The following is a 23,651-nucleotide window of genomic DNA, read 5'->3' on the forward strand; positions in this document are numbered from 1 at the left end:
GGGTAAAGAACACATTTTTATGTTATGTTTTAAAAGATTCATACTGTACCAGTTGGGAGTCCACAGCTGATGTAGTGACAGAGAGAACCAAGTTTCGCACGAAAAGATCTACATGGTACAAATGTAACACCTCTTTATATCTTACTAAAGATAGTAGGCAATGCAGTAACAGAAAAATAAAATTAGCTACCAATGATCACTTGGATCCATCCATAAACAATATTATGTTTATGGTCCTTGGAGCTTGCAGCTACTCCTTTTCAAGTTCAACAGCTTCTGAATAATCAACAATCTACATTCATTTAAGAGGCCAGTAAAAAAAGATTACAACAGGCAGAGACAAATAATGCATTGGATGTATGCGTGATACATGGAACAGTGGTTTCAGTGATATGAAATAAACAAGAACCTTGAGGAGATAAATCATGATAAAAACTAGCACAGATTCTGTCCAAGCAATGCCTGCAACCTAACCAAGATAAAGAGAGAAGAAAAGGGCATTATTAGATGCGAAAAGGAGACAATAAGCAATTAAATGCAGGGTTAGAAACACCAGAAACAAAGTTGGTTTCCCCAGATAAACAGCTTGTGCTAATCCCCCTATCCTGTCAATATTACCAAGAAACAATTCCAGATGACAGTTATGGCCAAATGGCACAGACTTGAAGAGACTCTAGCGATGCAAAGTGAAAGAGAGAGAGAGAGAGAGAGAGAGAGAGAGAGAGAGAGAGAAAGAGAAAGAGAAGGAGAAAGAGAAAGAGAAAGAGAGAGGACGAGAGGGAGAGAGGGAATGAAAAACGATGAAACAACTACTGAAGGCCATAGCCTCCTACCCGAAAGAAATGGTCACTGGGGCAGTGTACTGAAGAGGAGAGATAGCAATGCAGAAGAAGTTTAGCTGTTCTAATTTGGGCTTGAACCTAAGTAACCTAAGCGATCAGCCAAGATAATGACATCTTCGTCATCACCTATTTCAGCACATGGTATGCTTAAGTCCCCCTCAAACCTCTCGCTAAATAGTTCATCCCAAAATCCTTCATCAAGCTCTTTATCCCCAATTTCCAGGGGCTCTGACTCTTCCTCTGGTTCCTTTCTTGCCTTATGAAATCCTTGCATTTCCATTGCAAGCGCTTCTAGCTCCGACATTTCGTACTCGCCATCTCCAAATTCAAGAGGCTCAGCTTTAACAGGGTTAATTCCTTTGCCCCTTTGGTTAGTTTCACCACCACCAAAGCCACTAGGGCCTTGATCAATCGGCCTTCTCCTTTTCTTAGTCACGGCTTCTTCAAGCTCCTTCCGTTTCTCCTTATGTTGGACTAGCTGCTGCAGGAAAGCCGGGTTCTGCAGTGCCCTGGCCAAGAAAGCCATCATTTGTTGCTGCTTCATTTCTGTCCCTTTTAGCCTTTGTTCCATGGCTTGAAGGCAAGCTCTAGTACTCTGCTGCTGCTGTCTAAGCTTCACCAACTCCATCATGAGAACCTGCTTGTCACGTCGCAAACGATCAATTTCTCCATCTAGCCCAAACCGGCCTACTTCCACACAAGGGCCTAGGGCTTGGTGTGCTGGAATAGGCTGAGAAGGTGTCTTCCTTCTCCTAATGTTCTTTAGGAGATGCTTCTGACCCCGTAAAAATCCTTCATTGGCAAACTCCCACCTATCCGGATCAACCTTTCTAAAGCCCTGCAGAAGTTCAATCAACAACCAATGACTCCACAAATCTAATTGTCCAATCAGATTCAGAAATCATTCAAAGCGTCTCCATTAACACTTTTTTACCCAATAGCCATCAAATATTAGATTTAGACTGACTGACTACATATGTATTTCACCATTGGTCAGACCAAATTAACCTGCACCTGTCAAGAGCTTTGATACTGCTGAATATTGTATTACTGAATTGGGATTTGCCTCCCAGTTAGAAACTATACAATTAAGTAATACCATCATCTATTTCCATCCAAGCATATGAAAATTCAGATCAACTAAAGCAAACAACTCGCATCGATCATGATAGAAAATTGAAGGTCTGAACTTTTCTGAAGAAGCAGAAAGGACCAAAAGCTCTACTAACCAATTTGAGCTTTGGGGAGTAAAGACACTTACGTAAGTGTTAAGCTGCCTGACAAAGCTGGAGAAATTATTGTGCTTGAAGTATCTAGGCAGGAGGTTCATCACAAACGAATGAGGGTCCCAAACCACAAAGCTGCTCCCTCCTCTGCTCCACGAGACTATCCGATTAGTACTCGGGTCATCCACCATGTCATAAGTCTTGTTCAGAAAAGGAGGAGGCCCGGTGTCATTCAGCCCCTCCATCGGCTGCGGTGGAGCCACCATCATCGGAGGATCCCCGCTCCACTGCGACGAACCCGACCCGCCCGGGTACTCTTCCTTCACTGGGTACAAGTAATTCATGCCTACAATATTACAACAAGCTAGAGGATCGATGTTGATGTATATTGCCAAATTGTTCTGATTCTGCCCACCCAGTTAGGTGTTCTGTAAGATTCAAAGTCGATTTTGGTGGGATTGTTTAGAACAGGAACAACTGACTGAACCCACTAATTCTCTTTTTTTTTTTTCAATTTGGGTGACAATTTCAGGAGTATCCGAGTGATGAGAATCAGTGATTAGATGGAAAGGGAAAGGGGAGCTTTGAGATAGTTGGATTTGCTGCTTTCTCCTTTGGGAAAGTCGTTGAAGCCGTTATATCGTAGGCAGGCGGGTTTGTCACAGGCACATCCTCTCGCGTTGAAAAACCACCACGGGCACATGAGAGGCCTCAAGTTTAAATAGAGGTGTGTCCCGTTGATGAATTGGGGAAGAAAGAAAGTTCTAGATCTAAAACAGTAGATTACATTGTTTAACTGCCAATTCGGAACAGGATTTAAAATGGAAATTACGAGTGATGGAGAGCATTAGGAGGTGGTCCTGAGGAAAGTTCTGGAAGGAAGTTCCTATGGAGGGGTAATGGGTGGAGGGATGGGTCGGGGGTCGTGGGTGGTGGGTGGTGGGTCTTAAAAAATTCATACGGATCGGAAATTTATATCTCATTGGACGATGGATGGACCCCACTTATAATTTGGTGTGACTTGATGGCATTATCTTATCATTGGTTTTTTTTTTTTTTTTCCTTTTCTTTTTTTTGTTTGACAAAATCTTATCATTGGTTTTGAAAAAAAAATATTTGACAGAGAGAGGTTTATATATATTTTTAAATTAATTAAGGAATTAGACGTTTGAAAACTCGCTTTCAAATGCTTTGAAAACCCACCTACCTAATCCTTTTTTTCTTTTTTTCTTGGTCATAAACAGTGTTCGGTACTTGGTAGGGACTATTGAGGATAAAACTAAACTTAATATGAGCATTTCAGCCAAAAAAAAAACACTTAATATGAGCATCTAGTGATGGAGTTATTGCGCTAAGAATTTTTTCTTTTGTTAGGCCGTTACTTCCTTAAATTAGGTTTGGGTTTTAAAGTTGTTCTCTGTGATTTGTCCTCTCTTGAACAAGATAAGCCATTAAATTTCCTTTCATGTCAGAAGTAGTGAGCACCAAAATGATGATTGCGAGCATGTGGAAAAGTCTCTTTTATTAGCAATAAGCAGAAAGTTTAAAGGTGGCGACCTCATTTAAAGTCTAATTGTTAAGTGATTTTTAACTTCCTTTGGAATGATCCCTTTCATTTTTTTTTTTTTGATTGAAATGATCCCTTTCATTATATTATATTATATATATATATATATATATATATATAATGCATTAGTTGTATAGTAGATATTCACTTGATTTCAAAATACAATTATCTATACTATTATTAAGAGAATAGGTGTTGTTAGCCAAAATCAAAATTTTTGACAGAAATGACCCTAAAAGATTAATAAACTTTGAGAATTAATTAAATCATAAGGACAATTAGGACAATCATAAAATAGATTTTTATTAAGAAAAATAAACAAAAAAAGATCCAATAACCCATTTTTCTCTGCATTAATAAACTGTTATTTCCCACTATCTTCTCTGCAATAACTGTTTTCTTATATTATATATTATTTTTCATTAAAAAAAAAAACACTTATTTTGATGCATGCAGAGCATGTGTGGAGGAACGTTAGTATATAATAAATGTTGTGCATTTCAAAAATCACAAAAAGAAAAACGAAAGTGCTCGTAAAATACTAGTTAACCTTGTCATATTTTATGTTTGTAATCGGATTTACTCTTCTTAGATAAGGCAAGATTCAAGGCAAATAAGAAAAACTCAGCCTAAGTAAGGCAAGATTCATCTGGTTTTGCCATTTTCTGCAATGTTTTAGGTAGCTTCATTCAACCAACATATATAAATCAAGATAAACAAGAAAAACTCAGTCTAGTGCCCAAGCTGGCCTATATGTGGCTCCACCCCTGGACTTACTCACTTGACTATGATCTAATTCATTTTATACCAATTAGCAAGATACATGTTTCGTATTTCTATTCGTGTCAAACAATAATCGATCTAAATCTGCCAACGTTGTATCAAGTTTGAGTCGTTGCAGATTCTTTGAATTACATACACCACTGTTTTTTTATCTTTTAATCATGTCCCCCACTCACACTTAATAATTAAATTCGTACACCACAATGCTAATCAGTTTTCTCTTTTACATCGTTGTTGTTATCATCATTGTTTTGTTTTTCTTCGTTTCTTTGTTTATTAAATAATCCACGTGATATATTATCGTTCCAGCTCAGCCACAAAATATCTTGTTCCTCTTTCATAGTTTAAAAATGGTCGTCCCAAGAAAACCTCTCCTCAATCGGGCAAAGCTTATCCAAATCTTAGTAAAAGTGGTATTACCCCATTGGACTATAGGCCGAAAAACGAATCAGAGCTAGGGCATCCGTGGATACCACTTCCGCTCGACAAGCATTTATATTATATGCTTATCCCTTTGCTAATAGCCTAATACGTTAATCTCTACATAAATTACTCGCATTAAAAATTGGAATCAAACCAAGTGGGGTGCTATCCGATTTAGACACGCCACCTCATCGGGTGATATGTGATTGGTCACCGGGGGTAATATTATAATTTACAATCAGAGTCACGCACTAAGCAATTTGGCAATTTGACAATTTGGCAAGTTGCAATTATTTTGTTTAGCAGTGGGGAGTATTATATTCTATTTTTGTAGGGTTATGTAAGAACTAAGAAGTGTATTGATTCTCTCGCTCTATTGGACCACACATTTGTTTTGATTAAAGAGGACATATTTTTTTGAGAAAAAAAAAAAAACAAAGAGGACATATTCCAAAGTTTATCTTATGCTGAATTATTGGGAAGGACTTTCACATGAATCATAGATCCAGGATTCGGTCTAGCATTGATATTTGGATCGGATAAGAATTTATCGATTTTTGTAAATACGAGTTTAATGTAAAATAATTCATTTACGAAACTTTTCTGATTGGTTAGGTAGCTTCAAAGTATTATTTTCAAACACATTTTCCAAGAAATAAATTTCTTAAGCCTATGCAATTACAGAAATCGGTCATAATTTCAGTTTAGCATTATGGAAATCTTCTCTCCTTTTAGACCATCTCTAATGGATGTGTCAAATCTATGTGGAGGCTTTTACTGGTAACAAAAGACATATGAAAGCACTCCAACCCATAGGTTTTATCCTACGTGTAAATGACATATGGAGTAGGGCTGTCAAATTTGATAGAACAAACCCAATCTGTCTTTTGTTTTTTAATCATTATTTCTCTCTCTTCCTTCTCTCTCGTCTCTCTCTCTCTCTCGCTTCTTTCCCCACAGAGCTTCTTTCTCTTTCCTTCTCCAGTTCTGCATCTTCTCAGGCAATTGACCCACAATAACATTGGCCGGTGTCGACTTGGACGTAGTCCTTCGACGGGGTTTTGATTCCAAGCTTTGCGAAGTAGAGAGACCGGCCTCAGAATGGTGGCCGTTGCCGCCCAATTCAATATCCACAACAGATGAAAAAACAGATAGAAGGCTCCGGCTATGGCACCGAGCGTCGTCGACTTTTAACCCCGAAGTTTGGGATTGGACCCAGAAGCAACAAGGAGACTAAACCCTGAAGAAGAAGAGTGAATGGTTTTCCAATTGTGAATGATTTTCCAATTATGAATGGGTAGACGGGTGAGACTCGATCTTATTTGGGTGCTTTGGATAGATGGAATAAGATTTGTTTGGGTGCTTTGGGATTGAAAAGTTATCTCCTGCAATTGTTGGCTTGTTGCCCATCAAAGAAGATAAAAGAAACACAGAGAAGAAGAAGAGCGAAGATCAGAAGAGATAAAGAAGAAAGAGAAAAAATAGTTTTTTTTTGTTATAAAAAATTTCAAAAAATAATAAAATAATATTTAAATATAACTAATCCATTAGACTAAAAATTTATCAAAAATGACCATGACACGTCATCCTTCAAATTCGAATTTGACACAAGCTTTTTGACCAACCCGTTGGAGTCTTGGAGATGCTCTTATTTGCTGCAAATGCCCTTAGATTTGAGCGGTTAGGTAGTGGTTGTTGAAGGGGCTTTGCCGTTTAGTTTTTTTCCGTTATTCTTTTTCCTATATTAAAAAAAAAAAAAAAAAACTTCATTCACGAACTTATTGTAAGAAACATTTTTGTAATACAATTTCATCTTTTAATCAAAATTTTGTAATATGTTATAACACTTTGTAAACTTTTGTATTATTTCTTGAAATTAACTCACATTTTTGGTAAATGAATGTGATTATTTTCACCCTATTAATTGCTTTATTCACCCTACAACCAAAATTTTATTTTAAATTCCAAAATTACTGTCAATTACAATTATTAAAAAAATAATAATCAAATTCTAATCCAACAATTTTACTAAAAATAAAAACTCCTACTCTACTTTCTTCCCAACTTCCTCATCACTAGCAAAACATAGAAGAGTTGCTCATGTGAGTCAAGATTATAATTTTGAGTCAATTTTTTAGAGTATTAGTTTGGGTTAATAATTCAAAGCATAAGGATATATAATATTATTTTGGTAAATTTCGTCGGATTTATCATCCGGTGGCAACATAGTAGGAGTTTTTAGTAATTATGTTACTTTGTAATCGAGCTACATATCGAGTTATTTTTCCGTTATGTCATCACTATGTCAAAATAAATAGAGTAGCCAATAGAACATTATTTGCTAGTTGGTGTCTGATTGAATATATTTTTTTAGTCGAGACTCCTGATATCATTTTAGAACGTTCTCTAGATGTTTACTGTAATAAGAGGTTTAGGCTCAATGCCCCCCCTGTATTCGACAATTTCATTAATCAAGGTTTGAGGATAGCCACACAAGCCCTTTTGAAAAAGAAAAGAAAAAAATTGTTGTAGGAGTAATTAGTGATCACCATTGGAAGTGCTTGATGAAGGAATGAGAGAAGGAAAAGAAGAGAAAGAACAAGAGGAGGTTAAGGTTAAGGATGACTGACTGCAGCTCGGTGATGATGATGGTTGTTCTTTTTTTTTTTTTTTTTGTCATTTAGCTTTTGACTAGGCAAAAAACCCACGCGATGCTGCGGGTATACTATTGATATTGGTGAATTTACATCGAAACTATGTTATAGATATATTACATACAATAAAACTACATTATACAATGTTGTACTTAGCCAGATTTCGAAATTATACATTAAAACTTCATTATACATTGTTTTACTTGTCCCAAAAATCCGGATGCTTTCTCAATTTCCTTTCACCTTCTAGCTCATCCCCTGACCAACTGAACATCAGTTTTGAGTCGGCTTTGGTCTAAGACTTGACGAACCCTGACCAACTGACCATCAGACTTGCTTCGTCAAGTCGTCCATTTCTTGCCTATCCCATTGCTTTTCATGCACCAACTCTTGAATTATAGCCTTAGAATGATCCGCTCAGTGCTTTTACCAATGATATATTAGATGCATGCTGTTCTTCAAGATTCCAGATACGATTGAGTACTTGTAATTCTCTAGATGTGTTAAGACCCCAATTTGACTCACCCTTCCTTCCCTTATATGGTGCGACCTACAAAGATCAAAGGTTATCTGAGATTTCAATCTACCAAAAGGAGATATTGGGTAAATTAGCTTCTGAGTCTATGCAAGTCAATTTTGCACCGCCTTCTCAATCGTCAACTCTTGGTATGAACACGATTAAAAAGTCACATTCAATAGACTACAAAAAGAAAGAGAAAAAAAAAAAGGAAAAAAAAGAAAAAAGAATACCTGCAGCTCAATCAATGTTTCACGCTTAAGATCTTGCCGTTTAGCTGGATCGATAGAATCAATGATCTCGCAGCAAACGTTCAACTTACTGATAAACAGATTCTGCTTCTGTGGATTTGAAACCTCTTTGAAAGACAGATGAGGCTCCACTACCTCTGCTCCAGCTGAAATGCTTGCTGGGCAAACAACTGAAGACACCCGTTTGACAACATTTAATTTGCTTGCAAGAGAACTCCCACGGTCCCACCAATTGTTCATTGGAAACCACTGCCCAAATTAGGACTATTGTTGCCAGAATCACTTCCAGTGGAATCTAGTGACAAATTTTGGCTTGCGAGGTGAATTTGCTCAGAATTTGCTTAAGCATGGTGGAGTCTTACACAATCAGCGAACATTTAAAACGGATCAATTTTACAGGCGCAATCAAGTCAATACATTAATGAGAAGAAGAGAAAATGGTCAGCTTAAAAATTGCTAATTACAACAGGATTTCAGGATTCTACTTTATCTACAACTTTCCATAACATTAACCTCTAATATCCCTTAGGCATATCAGCTAGGAAATAATCCATATATGTGGAGTGGACTCCAAAGACAGTAGCTACCATGTCCAACAAAACGATCTAAACTAAGATAGTTAAAACCAATCTAAAGAATTTAACTGCAGAAGCTTGAGGGGGACTCCAAACACAGTAGCTACCATGTCCAACAAAACGATCTAAACTAAGATAGTTAAAACCAAACTAAGATAGTTAAATCCATATATGTGGAGTGGACTCCAAACACAGTAGCTACCATGTCCAACAAAACGATCTAAACTAAGATAGTTAAAACCAATCTAAAGAATTTAACTGCAGAAGCAGTCAAGGAGCAAGAAGAACGCTACTTAGCAAATTCATCCTTTCCGCTTGTATAAAGGAAGAGTACTACACCCACAAAGTGTTGGTCCATTCATTCTAATATAAACAACATGCCACTCTATATCAGAAAGAACATACTCATATAAACAAACCTGGCAGGCAGCAAGAGTAGTACACTCACAAAGGTGTTGGTCCATTCATTCTATGAACAAAATTGGCCAGCATCTTGAAATTCCAAGATCAAACCCTAAAAAATAACACACTAATCAGAATTCCCAGAAATAACACAAAAAGCAAATCAACAATTACTCGAATATCAATGCCATAAAGAAAATGAATGCAAAAATTTCTTCAATTTAGGTGTGGCATCCAAAACCACCTGGAGAATTGAACCCCAAGGTGCCACACGTGGAGAATTGAACCCCAAGGGAACACAAACAATCAATCAAAAAACTTCAAATTCCAATTCTAGGGTTTTCTGAATATGTCCTAGAAAGCAAATAATATCGCACACAAATTTGGGACAGAAGTAAAGTTTTCTAGGAGTTAAAGGAAGTTTCTGATTCAGTCCACTCAACTCCAGTATTACCTGGGAGCAGGAACTTACTGCTAAGTCACTTCTTCTTCCTCTAGTCCCTTCGCTCTCTCTCTCTCTCTCTTTGTGCAGAGGAAAGAAGTAGACCCTGTATCTCACCATAATGTCTACCTCTATATTTCTGCAGAGCAAGGCCACGCCAACAGTAATCGGTGGCAGGAGAAGCAAACAGGTGGTGGCTCCGTAGATCAACAGGTGGACTGTGTAATTTCGTTGAACATAATCGGTGCCACAAAAATTGAACAGCTGGAGGGACAGTTTACCAGGCAAGAGAGGGGTAGAATGGTCGCGTCACTATTCATTTTGTTTGTCGTTTTGCCGTTTGCGTTTTAGTATAGTTATAATTTAGGGAGCTTCTATTCATACCTCCAAAATTGTTATTTAGACCTCTCACTTTTTCTAAGTAATAGTTGACTTTGTCAACTTATGTCAAATTACCAATAAAGACACAAATAAGGAAGAAAAAAAAATCTCTTCTTATCTCTACGAACAATAATAGTCTTCAACTTGGGAAAAATTTTCTCCTCCAATGTAAACCCTAAAATATATATTGCCAAATGTTATTTAATGTTGAAGTCAATATTTTCTGAATTTGACTTTGTCTTAGTAAAGTGATAGACTTCCTTGCTCACATAACTGACAATTTACAAGATCTGTACTGCGTTATAAAAAAAATAAAAAAATAAAAGGAAAGAAAATGGGAAATACAAAGATACCTCAGTTGATGAAGCCCTACTCATTCTGAATGCAATCAAATATGTGAACGAGCGGCGACAAAAAGCAGTACTCCAGCACGTTTATATGACAAACGCAGCAATGGGTAGTTGTCCACAAGATCTTCCTGCACATCATTAGTGCAGAGCAATTTTATGTGGAACTATTCTATAGATATGATGAAAAATTCGACCATTTGATATAAATCTATGGAGAATGCACTAGACTCATGGTTAATTATTGTAATTTCCTCCACTATCCCATACATATCTAAAACAAAAGGACCATGCATGTTCATTTCAAGCTGCTATGGAAACAAGTAGGAGAGAATCAGTTTAGGGACAACGACACCTAAATGCAATGAAAATAATACTTGGAAAACATATTTATACGAGATGATGAGCAAACATGGTATTGTTGCCTACGCTAACCAAGAGTCGACAATTCATTGAAAAAATGCTAGAACCTCTGTTACTCGTATATTGAGGATGAACTTCCAAAAAAAAAAAAAAATTGCTGCAATTCCAAATCTTCAAAAACTGAAGGAGATCCAACTACTGATTTTTGAAAGTATGAATAGCTAGAATCTAAAAAAAAAAAAACAGATCTTTTATTGATTTTAATATTGGACGATGGGCATTATAGGAAAATTACAGAGGTGTAGATAGCAAATTGGTTATTTGTAAAAGTAAGTTGGAGGTCTATTTAAGTAGGGAGGTCCAAATGCCAAATTTGGAGGTATGAATAGAAGCTCCCTTTGATTTAATATATCTTTTTGAATTTTTTGTTTTCTTATTTTACTTTACTTGTGGGTGAAATAAAAAACTTATTGGTGAAAATTAGATTGTAAGATGATAAAAGCATTTAATAGGGTGAAAATTACCGCATCTTATAACTCGTTTTTGTTCCTATCATGAAAAGAGTTGACCAAGGTGTTTTTTAACTTATTACATAATGGATTTTTGGTGTGAGAGCTCATAGCTCTAAAGCTATGGGCGTTTTCTAACTCGTCCAATAATGTAGGTAGTAGGTTTAGTAGGGAGTGATCTGACTTCTGATGTACTTGGAATAATTGGAGATGGACACCTGGCGACAATCCGAGTCTCTCTTACTCTCTTAGGCAGTGTTCGGTAATAAATCATTAGATTCAGACAAAAAAAAAAAAGGTAATAAATCATTAGATCATGTAACTACACACGCGTTTTGTAGGACTGATATGATTGCTTCTTTGAAATTTAAGATTTGACCAATGTGATTGCATTTGATTGACTGACCTACTAACTATGGATTTGTAACTACACTCGTAAATCAACACGTTTATATATACCGACGGGTTCGCATCTGTAGTGAATGCATGTGTGTACCTATATGCATGGTCCAGACTTCCAGTATGTTACAAGAACTGGAGATGTGAAATCACTAATTCACTATATATATATATATCCTTACCTAAGCTGGTTAGATAGTGACATTGTGTTCGTTGTATGATGGTATTATTAGACGATTAAACCCAGGCCGATTTGTTCTTTGAACATCTTCCATATGCCGGTCTTGACCAAAATTGATCGAGTCGAGATTGATATTAGCACCAAATATTTGTATGGGATCATTGCCAACATATCGTCTATTGTAGCGTTGGCCTTGAGATTGTAGGTGCTAAAAGTTGCATGTATTTTTTTTATCTTGTTACATTGATGTGGGAGGGTCCGGGAGGAGATTTAGACTTGGGATTAAAATCCGTCAATAAATAAAAATATTACAACACAGTGGAAAAAAAGTTGTAAGCAATTGTGTACCTATAGTTACAGATCCATCAATATCAATAACATCTATGAGCCATACGAGCCCAATCCTAACTACATTTTAGACCCAAAACTTTGAGCTAGAATGAAAAATAATTAGTCTCAAGTGTCATGATACAAACTTGCCAGCTGTAACATTAAGATAAACCACTTTATCCTCTTAAGCACCGTGTATAAATAATGCCAGACCACGTGTAATGACAATTCACCATCACGTTGATAAGCAAAGAGCACCAAAATTAGAACCTATAGTTCTTGAGAGTAAGACCATAGACACGCCACCACATCAACACCAATAAACCAACACCCCATGTCTAAGGAAAATAAAACTTGAGATCTCATTCAATACTAATTTGTTAGAAATTACAAACGGAGAGGATTAATTTTCGAATTACAAAATGTTTTAGGGGCCGTGACCACTTACCTAATTTTAACTTAAAAATTGCCCACTTGCTCCACTAAGAGTTTTTTGACCCCATTTACCCAATCTAACTTCTACTGACATAATTACCCTCATTTTAATCTCTCTCTCTCTCTCCCCCCTCACCGATTTCTCTCTCTCTCTCTCTCTCTCCCTCTCTCTCTCTCTCTCTCTCTCTCTCTCCCCCTTCCCCCCCAGCCGGACGGCCAGATGCCGAGCCACGACGCCTTCAGCACCATCTTCTCCGAGATCGGTGCCGGCAAGCATGTCCCAGGCGTAATCTTCGCCTAACTCGAGCCCACCATCTTCTTCTCCGAGATCGGTGCCGGCAAGCATATCCCAGGCGTAATCTTCGCCGACCTCGAGCCCACCGTCAAAGCCCATCGTCCCAGTCGCTGCTGCTCGTGCTGGAAGCTCCCGGAGGCGCTGGTCCCGATGTGGGAATTCGGGTCGGATAGGAACGTCGGCGTCCACCCCCGACTTGTAAGAATTCTTCCTCACCTCGGTTCTTGTGCTCGGCCACAGAGACATTGCACCTTTCTTTGCATATCCCAGGCGCTGTAGGTACGTCCTCGTTCGTCTGGGCCGAGCGACGGCGCTGCTGGTGTCGCCGGAGGAGTGACATGGATTACTCCGGTTGCTGCGTTTTTTTTTTTTTTTTTTTTAAGTATTGTTGTTCAGTTTTTTTTTTTTTTTGCAAGGAATAGCATTTTTTTTTTAAATGTCTATTGGATTGGAGGCCAATGATCTACTATCTGTTCAACAATGTAAGTAATCTGACATTGCAATGTAACTGTGGGGTTTGTTTGATGGTCTACTGGGGGGCAGTAGACACATTATTGGCCCCCAGTAGACTTTGATACGAGGGACAGGGATCACTATAGTGTGGTGTTTTGATAAGTTACATGTTGTTTTCTGTGTATTAAAGTCAAATTATATGTGAATCCTACAAAAAGGTGCATTTTTGGTGGTCTATTGGGAGGCAGTAGAGACATTGGACTTTGTATTGGGGGGCAATAATATGATTATTGGGAGGCAATAATATGATTATTGGGAGCCAATAATATGATTATAAATTGATCAATTGTGCCTGTAGTGTATTCATTTTGGTTTTGGGAGTTCATACAATTCACTGGACGACAATAATATGATTTTTGGGAGGCAATAATATGATTATTGGGGGGCAATAATATGATTACTGGGGGCAATAATATGGTTACTGGATATTATTAGGGACCGGTCGCCGGATTCCGGTCACCGATCGTCGGATTCCGGTCAGTTTTCGCCGGATTCCGGTCGCCGGATTCCGGTCACCGGTTGCCGGTCGCCGGCGCCCTGCCACTGGTCACCAGAGGCCGGCAAGGTGGAGGATGACTTCTCCCTCTAAGTGAAAAAGAAGGAGAGGGCAAAAAAGTCTCCAAAAAAAAAAAAAAAAGAATTAATTGGGTAAAGGGGAAATAATCCCTTAGAGTGTTTTGGGTAAATGGGGTTAAAAAACAGTTGGTGGAGCAAGTGGGCAAATTTTAAGCTAAAATTGGGTAAATGAGCATTTTCCCAATGTTTTATCATTAGCTCAAATGTATTTAATATCAATATCATGACTTAATTTCTTTTCTATGTCATCGGAGACTCAATCATCATTGTCATAATACCTGCAACCTTCACGAAGAATATAATTTTGAAGTTCACATTATGAATAGTATTGACAATCACACCCCCATAACGAAACACTTAAATAACAGGGAGATGAACAAGAAATTGCAGATTTAGTGAAACCAAATAATCCATGGAAGAAGGTAAATGGCACAAGGAAATTTCAACCTCGACCAGTTTATAAAAGTTGTAGGCATTGAGCATATGAACTTGAAATAACTAAACTTCTAACTAGTGAAGGATCGATCTTACAGCATCTTCAACACATTTCCTATAAAATCGCTATTATGTGGATTTAAAAGTTTTTTTTTTTTAATCGAAAGAGGTCAGCCCGATTTTATAATTCAGCAAGCAGTATCAAACGACACACCCCTATAGGGTCGACAATAAATAGCCGTCCTTTAGGACTTACAATAATCCTATTCTAGACAAATAGAACTCTGCAATCCAGAGTACCCACCTTTTAGGAAGTTCACGCACCATTATTCTAACAAAAATCAAGATGCTCAGAAGCTCGTAAAATAAAAGGTTCAACCGAACACCCGGTCTTTGCGATCTCCCCCAATTCAAAAAAAGAAAAAATTAGACATCACTTCCTTCAAAAATGAAGGAAGAGTGACTAAAATCAACATACAAAATAAAATAAAGAAAGCCCAAACCAGACTAGCCCAAACTAGTCCTAAAGCCCAACTAAAGGCCCAATAACCTGAAACCCTAGCATTCAGCTGCTCCAGCCCGCAGTCGCCACCGACGATTGTATTGCCGATATCGAGCCATTCATCATCGTCGTCCCAGTTTTGTACGGCACCGTCATCCACAATCCAGCAACACTTCGCAAGTTTTGGGCCACCATCGACAACTCGTGCCGCCGCCAAATAAAACCGCCACTATCTAAAGATCACAGCTTCCCAACCAGGACTCCTTCGATCCTCCTCCCCCACCAGGTTCCGACCACCGCCGCATGGCGCATCTTGTCCCCCAGAAGCAGCGGCAAAATCTAGCCAAAACCCACGCTGCATCACCGCACCTGCAGTAGACCTTCGATCCCGGCTTCCAACACACAATGCAGCCCAGCCAACCACCACCAAACCAATCACCATCTGACGATCTCCGACGATTACACCATCAGCATCGACTACCACCAATCTCTCCTCAATCCAACACGCGAGGAAAAAACATAAAGCAAAAAGCAGATTGGCCCGCCGGAGAAAGTCCCCGTCGCTTGCCACAATCCCACCAAAGAAAGGAAGAGGATAAACTCCCTACCTCCTAGTCAGAGGTTCGCCGTTACCGGCCATGTTTGAGAATTTTGTGCATGTTAAAGGTAATAACTAATGAGGTATTACATATAGGAAGTGAATTGAAGTTATAATAACATGTCTTTAACTTAGATAGTTGTGTTGTTGCAACTTCTAATTCAAATACATGAATCCTTCTCATTACCTAGTTTTGATGGTTTTTTATATGTATTGCTGAAATATAATATATAGTTGACATTTCTTAAAACAATGTAAAAGGCTAAAAGCTAAGCAATATAACAGATAAGATATAGGGAAGCTGTTGGAGTAAAAAAAAAAAAAAAAACCTATTTTTTTCTAAAATAGAGAAAAATAAGATATAGATCGAAAAGTTGTTGGAGATGCTATTAGGTAGCTAGGAATTGTCAAATCATGCTGTGTTAAACATCCTTTTTTTTTTTTTTTTTTGAGGTAAAAATAGACTAGGATTTCATTGAGTTAAGTGGGAGGAGGAAGCTCCTCTTGTACAATATCCCTGATACAATCTGGGGTTGTATGTAACCAGCAAACACTTTGCTCTGACTCATATGCTAAACTAGCCAGTCTGTGAGCTAATCTATTACAAGCACGAGGTGCATAAGAAACCTGAATTGGATGTAGCTACTGTATCATGAGCTGGATGTCCTCAATTAATGGTCCATACTCCGATAGAATAGGATACCTGCCATTGATGTCCTGCACAACCAATAAGCAGTCCGACACAATGCAAACTGACTGGAATTTATGCAATCTGACAAGTTGCAAACCCGACTGAATTGCAAGAAGTTCAATATGTATGGGAGAGCTGACAAACGGAACTACAGCTTGAAAAGCAGCCTGAACCTCTCCTCTAGCATTTTGAATAACACCACCCAGCCCGCCTTTTGTGAACTGAGGAAGAAATGCCCCATCCACATTCAAAGTAAGTGTAGCTGTGCTTGCCGGATTCTACTTCTTACTGACCGGCACTTGGGGTGCAACATCAGACTTTCTAGCTTGGTGAAACTCATCCAACCAAGCCATACACCTGAGAAAGATGTCAGAGGCCGAACTAACCTTGTTTTCCTGTAATTTTGAGTTTCGATTTTTCCACAAACCCCATATAAGCATCAGAAGCTTCTCAAACACCTCCATCTTGAGATGCATAGCCCTTTCCAACAACCATTCTTTAAAGTTGATATTAGGCAGCAATGAGTTTTACAGATGGAAGGGAGCTTGGGATAGCAGCATGGTAGCCGTAGGACATGTACAAAAGAGATGAGAAGAGTCTTCAACAGCATAATGGCACAGAAGACAGTGTAGATCACCCTCATACCCTTTAGTTGTAAGTCTTTCACGAGTAGGAAGTAAATTGCAGCAAGCCCTCCATGCACAAATATGCACTTTTCCAGGCACCCGTGCCTTCCAAAGCTTTCTCCATAGCTCCTTGATTGGATCTCCATTAGATGATAAGGCTAGGACATTGCCAAGGACCTGTTGCCGAGCAAGCCAGTAAGCACTCTTGATCGTGTACCAACCCCTAATATCCGGAAACCAATAGTGCTTATCAAGTCCGTTCCGATGTGTTAGAGGAATACTAAGAATTTTGGCTGCCACTGAAGGTTGAAAAATCCCGTGAATAATGGAAGGAATCCATTTTTTAGTAGACGCATCAATGAGATCAGATACCATCTCAACCGGAGAGTGGGTTGGTCTCTGGACAAGGCTCGGTGAGCAGTTTGGTATCCATGACTCATTCCATATATTAATCTTTGTACCATCCCCGATACGCCATCTAATACCAGCCTTGAGCACAGGTCTACCTGCAAGAATACTTCTCCACGAAAAGGAAGGTGCATCACCTAACTTTGCTTGCCAAAAATCACAGTTTGGAAAATAGGGCCTTGTACAACTTGGCAATAAGCGACGAAGGGTTTGTGACAATTCTCCATCCTTGTTTGGCTAACATGGCAAGGTTATACGCATATAAATTTTTGAAACCCATACCTCCCTCATGTTTTGTAAGACATAAACGTTCCCAACTTCTCCAATGAATCTTCTTTTTGTCCTCTGTATCTCCCCAAAAGAAAGAGGCACATAACTTGTGAACATCATCACACAATCCCTTCGGCAATAAGTAACAGTTCATGGCATATAAAGGCATAGTTTGAGCAACAGCCTTAATCAAAATCTCCTTGCCAGCACAACTGAGGATTTTAGCTTTCCAATTCTCCAGCTTCTTTGACACTTTATCCTTGATATACTGAAAAATTTGAGTTTTAGATTTACCCACTCGCAATGGGAGACCCAGATATCTGTCATGTTCTGTGACGCACTTGACCTCCAAAATAGCAGAGAGTTGTGCTTGAATATCAGCATGAACATTCCTACTAAAAACCACGCTGCTTTTCTGGAAATTAATTTTCTATCCAGAAGCTCTTTCATATGTGTTTAAAATATGTCGAAAAGTGTGGCATTCTTCCAGGGTAGCTGCTCCAAATAAGATACTGTCATCCGCAAAGAATAAATGATGCAATATTGGAGCCTGAGGACACATTTTAAGGCCCGTGATTGCCCCAGAGTCAACCGCCTGAGATATGAGTGTTGTTAACCCTCAGCACATAAGATAAATAAGTAGGGAGATAAGGGATCACCTTGCCTGATACCTCTGGTAGGGTGTATAGTGTTAGATGGCTCACCCTGTACAAGAATGGCATAACTGACTGAAGTGACACAACCATTACCATAGATATCCATTGAGCTGAAAAACCCAGTTTCACTAACATGGCATGTAGAAAAGGCCATTCCAACCGATCATAGGCCTTACTGATGTCCAGTTTGAGTGAGAAGAAACATTCCTCTTGTGATGTAAGTTTATGCATGAAATGTGCTGCCTCAGTTGCAACCAGAGTATTATCGGAGATGAGTCTGCCAGGCACATAGGCACTTTGGAGGGGAGAAATGATGTCCGGAAGCCATTTTTTTAACCTGTTGGCAATGACCTTGGAACTAATTCGGTAAAGCACATTGCATAATGCTATAGGCCGAAAGTGTGATGCAATAGTAGGATTTTTAATTTTTGGGATCAAGCAAATATACGTAAAATTCGATTCCTTCCAAATTTCCCCATGCTACAAGAAATTACATATAGCAGTGCAAACATCTAAACCAACAATATGCCAATATTTTTGAAAGAAGAAGGGAGACATACCATCAGGACCAGGGCTTTTAGACGGTTGCATTTGGAACAAAGCAGTTTTTATTTCTTCATCCAAGTACGGGGCAGTTAGCTAACTCATCTACTCCCTCAGAAGAGAAGGTCATATTATAAAAGTCCATAAGGAGTTGATTCACTTCCGATGGGTCATCAGTCCACACTCCATTTTCATTCATCAAACCTCTAATAGTGTTCCTGCTTTTTCTGTTTGAGGCTTTACGATGAAAGTACGCAGAGTTTCTATCCCCATCCTTAAACCATAAAGCACGTGACCTTTGCCGCTAATATTTTTCCTCTTGCGAAAGCAATTGACTTTGCCGAACATGCAACCTTCTTTGTTCATCATACTGCTCACTCGAGAATGGTTTTCTCATTGGGTCGAGTAACTTACTTTGGACCTCACAGAGCTCTACTTTTTGGCATTGAAAATCAGTAACATGCCATTGCAAAAGTTGCTGTCCAGTAGAGTGAATCTTGGAACCCAAATGCTGCAACATATTATCTGTGAGTGGAGCAGACCACTGTTTCTGAATGATATCTGCGCATTGCTTATTGCCATGCCATATTTCCTCGAAACGAAAACGGCGAGTACGCCTTCGGACGGGCTCCCTTTCAGCCCTTGCTTCAACCAATATGGGGTTATGGTCCGAGTCAGAGGGGGGGGGGGGGCAATGTAATTATCCTGGACAACGGGAATAGAGTTCTCCAAGACTCCGACCAAAAGGCTCGATCTAACCTTTCCTTTGTGAATTTATTGAACTACGTATACTGGCACCCATAGAAACCCATGTCACTGAGGCCTGCAGCATCCATAGTGTGACGAAACAGAGCCATTGGAGCTAGAGCACGGGGAGGGAGGACCGCTTGACTTGTCTGCTCGAATTAGCAGCTCATTAAAATCTCCCGCCATTAACCAAGGCAGCGATCATATCTCTGCTGCAAGGGTTTCTATTAGGGACCATGTACAATGTATGTCTTCTCTTGCAGCATAACCATAGATGCCCGTAAATCTCCACACTTCGTTTGTGCCCCGTTCTCGAACCTCTGCATCAATGTGATGCGATGACTTCGTGCGTAGTTCAACATGGAGATCATGACTCCACAACAGAGCAAGCCCCTGAGAGTCTGGCCCCTTTTGGACGCAGAGATTGTCTACAAAACCCAGGCGGGATGTAATGGAATTGATGAGTGTTTCCGTGGCTAGGGTTTCAGCCAAAAAGATGAGGAAAGGTCGTTTGGCTTGCACCAAATCAACCAAAGCTCTCTGTGTCTCGAGATTTACAATCCCGCGACAATTCCAGACAAGGACGTTGCCTTGCAGCATGGTGGCCGGTATGGTGGCAATTAGGGCGGCGCAGATGAGTGCGGCGCTTAAGGTTTTTTTTCCAAGTTTGACTTGAAATATATCCGTTATGTAAGAACCCAATTGGACATATCATCTAATAATAAAGTTTACACAATAATTATATGTGATGTCTTTCAATTAAATCAAAGGATCATATATGCAGTAAATCAGTGGCTATAATGTTGTGATTGATGTTATAGATTATGAGCCTAATAATATGTCTTAAAGGATATGAAATCAAGTGACTTAACCACTAAGGAGGTGCATATGGTAAGTGATAAATTCTCTTTAATGGGTGGGTTCTATCACTTGGCACCTATATAAGTCAAGGTCCCTGTTCTCCCAATGCTACCGGTTCACAAGTAATCTCGCCCCATTGAGAGATAGAACAAATCGCTATTGGAGAGAACAGAAGACTTTGTCTTACCGAATCCTTGCTTGAAGACGATGGACTCCATAGGTATTCATTCTATCTACAAACATTTATAGTCATTCAAAATGTTTTGTACTTAGTATCTCTATCTCTATGCAGATGATGACATGTTCATATTTATTTTATGATCTATCAAGTGGTATCAGAGCCACTCTGCATATATAGGGATCGGTTGAAGTTTTGGTTGTTCCTTAAAAAGAAAAATGATATCTCTCATTTGGGTCTTTTGTATAAACAAAACAATAGGGAAATTTGGAATAAAGTAAATTACAATAAAATAAAATGGGGCCTGGTTTTTATTTTATTTTATTTCAAACGGTGCGTTTTGTTTTATTGGAATCAACATGATTCATCCCATTCATCCCCATTCTTCCGCTGCACATTTTGGGTTTTCAGAAATCCAGTTTTGGGGGTTTTTTCTTTCGGTGTTTATGCTTCTTATTTACTCAAATCAAGCAATGGGTTATTCACACTCTATCGCTGGGAGCCCATATCATGTCCCTTTTACTGTTTCCATGCTTATACCCATCCATACTTCATGCTTCTATCATTAAATTTAAGGATCGAAATTCATTGAGGTTAGCATTTATTTTCTTTCCAATGTCTCGATTGTGTGGTTGGATATAATCAGAAATAGTATGTATGTATTATACTTCAACTTGCAGGAACAAAATGCTCAGGTATTGGTATGTAGTTTGGCAATTTTTGCTAAGCTAATTAAGTTTCATTCTTGCATATCAGAGTATATGAATGCGTAGAACATATAATTGCATAATTATTCATTATGAGTATTTTTCTGGGCTAGATGGCAATTCAGCATCCAACATATGTTTATATATATTTTTTTTTGCAATATATGTTTTTTGTTTGAGGTCTTATTTAAGTTAAAGTTTTTAATCGAAACCTTCACACTTAAATATACACTTCATAAGACTCAAACAAAACATTGGTCTAGTTCTGAGATACCCCATAATGATTTTTCCTTGCCATACAGGTGTTAAAATTGTTCAGGTTTTTCTCAGTTCATGGTTATAATATTAGACCAAAATTGTGACCTTAAAATATGATATATGGATATTATCTTGCCATACAGGTGTTAATTAAGTATATCGTAGTTTAAGTCAGCACATCAAAGGAATTTAGAGCACATAAAGAAATCTTATCATCTTGCTCACATGCGTTGATAAAATTTATCAAGTTTCGTGTTCTATAAAGCTTGTGGTGTGGTAAAGAACTCAAGGCACTAATAAATTTCTTGCTCACATGTGTTATTTAATAGTGCAACTAAAGATTGGGGTTATTTGAACAATTTTTTGTGCTCTCTTAATTGTTCTTTTGTTCTTTGTATGACATGTTTAGGATAATTTTCTTAAGGCCTATTACATGTTTTACTTTACAGTTTCTTCTGCGCTTATGACACCCATAGAAATTCTGAGTGCAACCAACTTTAAGGGCTGGAAGCATGACGTAATGATAAACCTAGGAATTATGGATCTCGATTTAGCCTTAAGGGAGGATCAGCCTGTGATTACTCCAACCAGTACTAATGCTCAGAAGGAGAAAGCTGAAAAATGGGAGAGATCTAACAGGGTGGCATTGTTGTTCATGAAAAAGTACATGAATGAGACTGTTCGAGGTAGCATTGCAGAAACTAATGATGCCAAAGCTTATCTGGCAGCCATAGGACAGAAGTTTCAGGAATCCTCAAAGGCAGAAACAGGAAACCTGATGATGGCACTGTCTAAGGCGCAGTTTGAAGGAGAAGGAAGCGTTAGGGCGCATATTATGAAGCTGATTGACCTGAGCAAGAAACTTTCAGCCCTAGCAATTCCTATTCCTGATCCTTTCCTTGTCCATTTTGCTCTTGAATCTCTTCCAGATGCCTATAGCCAACTGAAGGTTAGCTATAATACTCAGAAAGAGAAGTGGAACATAGATGAGCTTATTGCCCACTCTGTGCAAGAAGAAGCTAGGCTGAAAAAGGAAAAGGAGAAATCTGTCCTTTTGGTTATCCAGTCAGGGATCAATAAAGGGAAGGCTGTTGGATCCTACAAACGCCCACCTCATCATGCCAAGAGTGATCCAAGGCAGAACTCCTCTTCATCCAAAGGATCTCAGAACCTTAAGCCAAAACAAACAACAGTTTTCAAATGCTTCTTTTGCAAAAATTCTGGTCACATGAAGAAAAACTGTGCTAAGTATAAGTCGTGGCTAGAAAAGAAGGGTACGTATCGTGTTTTTACTATCCTAGGTCCTTGTCTAGGTTCAGCTCATGTTTTTACAATAATTGAGTCAAATCTTATTTCTGTTCCTTCAAATTCCTGGTGGTATGACACCGGTTCTCCTATTCACATCTCAAATTCCTTGCAGGGCTTCGTAAACCGGAGAACTCCAAGTAGAGATGAAGTCAAAGTTTTCGTAGGGAATGGAGTCAAAGTTGCTGTTGAAGCCATAGGAACTGTTCACCTTAAGTTAGAATCTGGTTTTGTTTTGATTTTAAAGGATGTTTTGTTTATTCCTTCGATGAGAAGGAATTTAATTTCCCCTGTCAAACTTGTTAAGGATGGTTTCAATTTTACTGTTTCTGAAGAAATAAAGTTTTTCCTTAATTCAGATTATGTTGGTAGTGCTTATCTTCAAGATGACATGTGGCGTCTGAGGTGTTCTTATTCTGTTGATTCTTATCTCATAGAGCAATCTATAGGTTCCAAAAGAGTCTTAATTAATGAAAATTCCTCTTTTCTATGGCATAAACGTCTTGGACACATATCCAAAACACGTCTTCAACAGCTTGTTAAGTCTGGAATACTTCCAGCCTTAGATTTTTCTGATATGGCAATCTGTGTTGATTGCATAAAAGGCAAAATGACAAACTCCAGGAAGTTAGGTTCCACACGTAGTTCTAATCTACTAGAACTTATCCATTCAGATATTTGTGGTCCTTTTAATGTCAATACCATCTGTGGCAAAAAGTATTTTATAACCTTCATTGATGATTTTTCACGGTATTGCCATATCTACCTACTTTCTGAAAAATCTCAAAGTCTCGAAGCATTCAAAATTTACAAACCTGAAGTTGAAAAACAGTTGGAGAAATCCATTAAAGTGGT

At 38.5% G+C, this 23,651-nt stretch overlaps 2 protein-coding genes and 1 long non-coding RNA gene across 5 annotated transcripts; 1 reads left to right on the plus strand and 2 right to left on the minus strand.

The window, feature by feature from the left end:
- Positions 1 to 67: 67 nt before the first annotated feature.
- LOC133738057 (heat stress transcription factor A-7a-like) lies at positions 68 to 2,858 on the minus strand. 3 transcript variants are annotated; one of them, XR_009859949.1, is made up of 4 exons: positions 2,104 to 2,858; positions 410 to 1,680; positions 191 to 292; positions 68 to 108 (listed from the first exon to the last, which is right to left on the minus strand). XR_009859949.1 is itself a non-coding variant. In XM_062165496.1 (2 exons), exons 1-2 carry the CDS (start codon positions 2,410 to 2,412, stop codon positions 904 to 906), a joined length of 1,086 nt encoding a protein of 361 aa, XP_062021480.1. In that variant the 5' UTR covers positions 2,413 to 2,858; the 3' UTR covers positions 282 to 903. The 3 variants fall into 3 exon arrangements, 1 of the variants encoding a protein (XP_062021480.1); XR_009859948.1 differs by having other exon boundaries at positions 68 to 292; XM_062165496.1 differs by lacking the exon at positions 68 to 108 and having other exon boundaries at positions 282 to 1,680.
- A 5,060-nt stretch (positions 2,859 to 7,918) lies between these two features.
- Positions 7,919 to 8,478, minus strand: LOC133741321 (uncharacterized). Its single transcript, XR_009861804.1, has 2 exons — positions 8,246 to 8,478; positions 7,919 to 8,045 (listed from the first exon to the last, which is right to left on the minus strand). It is a non-coding gene; the product is annotated as an uncharacterized LOC133741321 (long non-coding RNA).
- Positions 8,479 to 21,954: 13,476 nt separating this feature from the next.
- On the plus strand, positions 21,955 to 22,940 carry LOC133737775 (uncharacterized). The gene is made up of 2 exons (XM_062165274.1): positions 21,955 to 22,765; positions 22,912 to 22,940. Exons 1-2 carry the CDS (start codon positions 21,955 to 21,957, stop codon positions 22,938 to 22,940), a joined length of 840 nt encoding a protein of 279 aa, XP_062021258.1.
- Positions 22,941 to 23,651: the final 711 nt, after the last annotated feature.

The sequence above is a fragment of the Rosa rugosa genome, chromosome 3, assembly GCF_958449725.1.
Source record: "Rosa rugosa chromosome 3, drRosRugo1.1, whole genome shotgun sequence".
NCBI classification, from domain to species: domain Eukaryota; kingdom Viridiplantae; phylum Streptophyta; class Magnoliopsida; order Rosales; family Rosaceae; genus Rosa; species Rosa rugosa.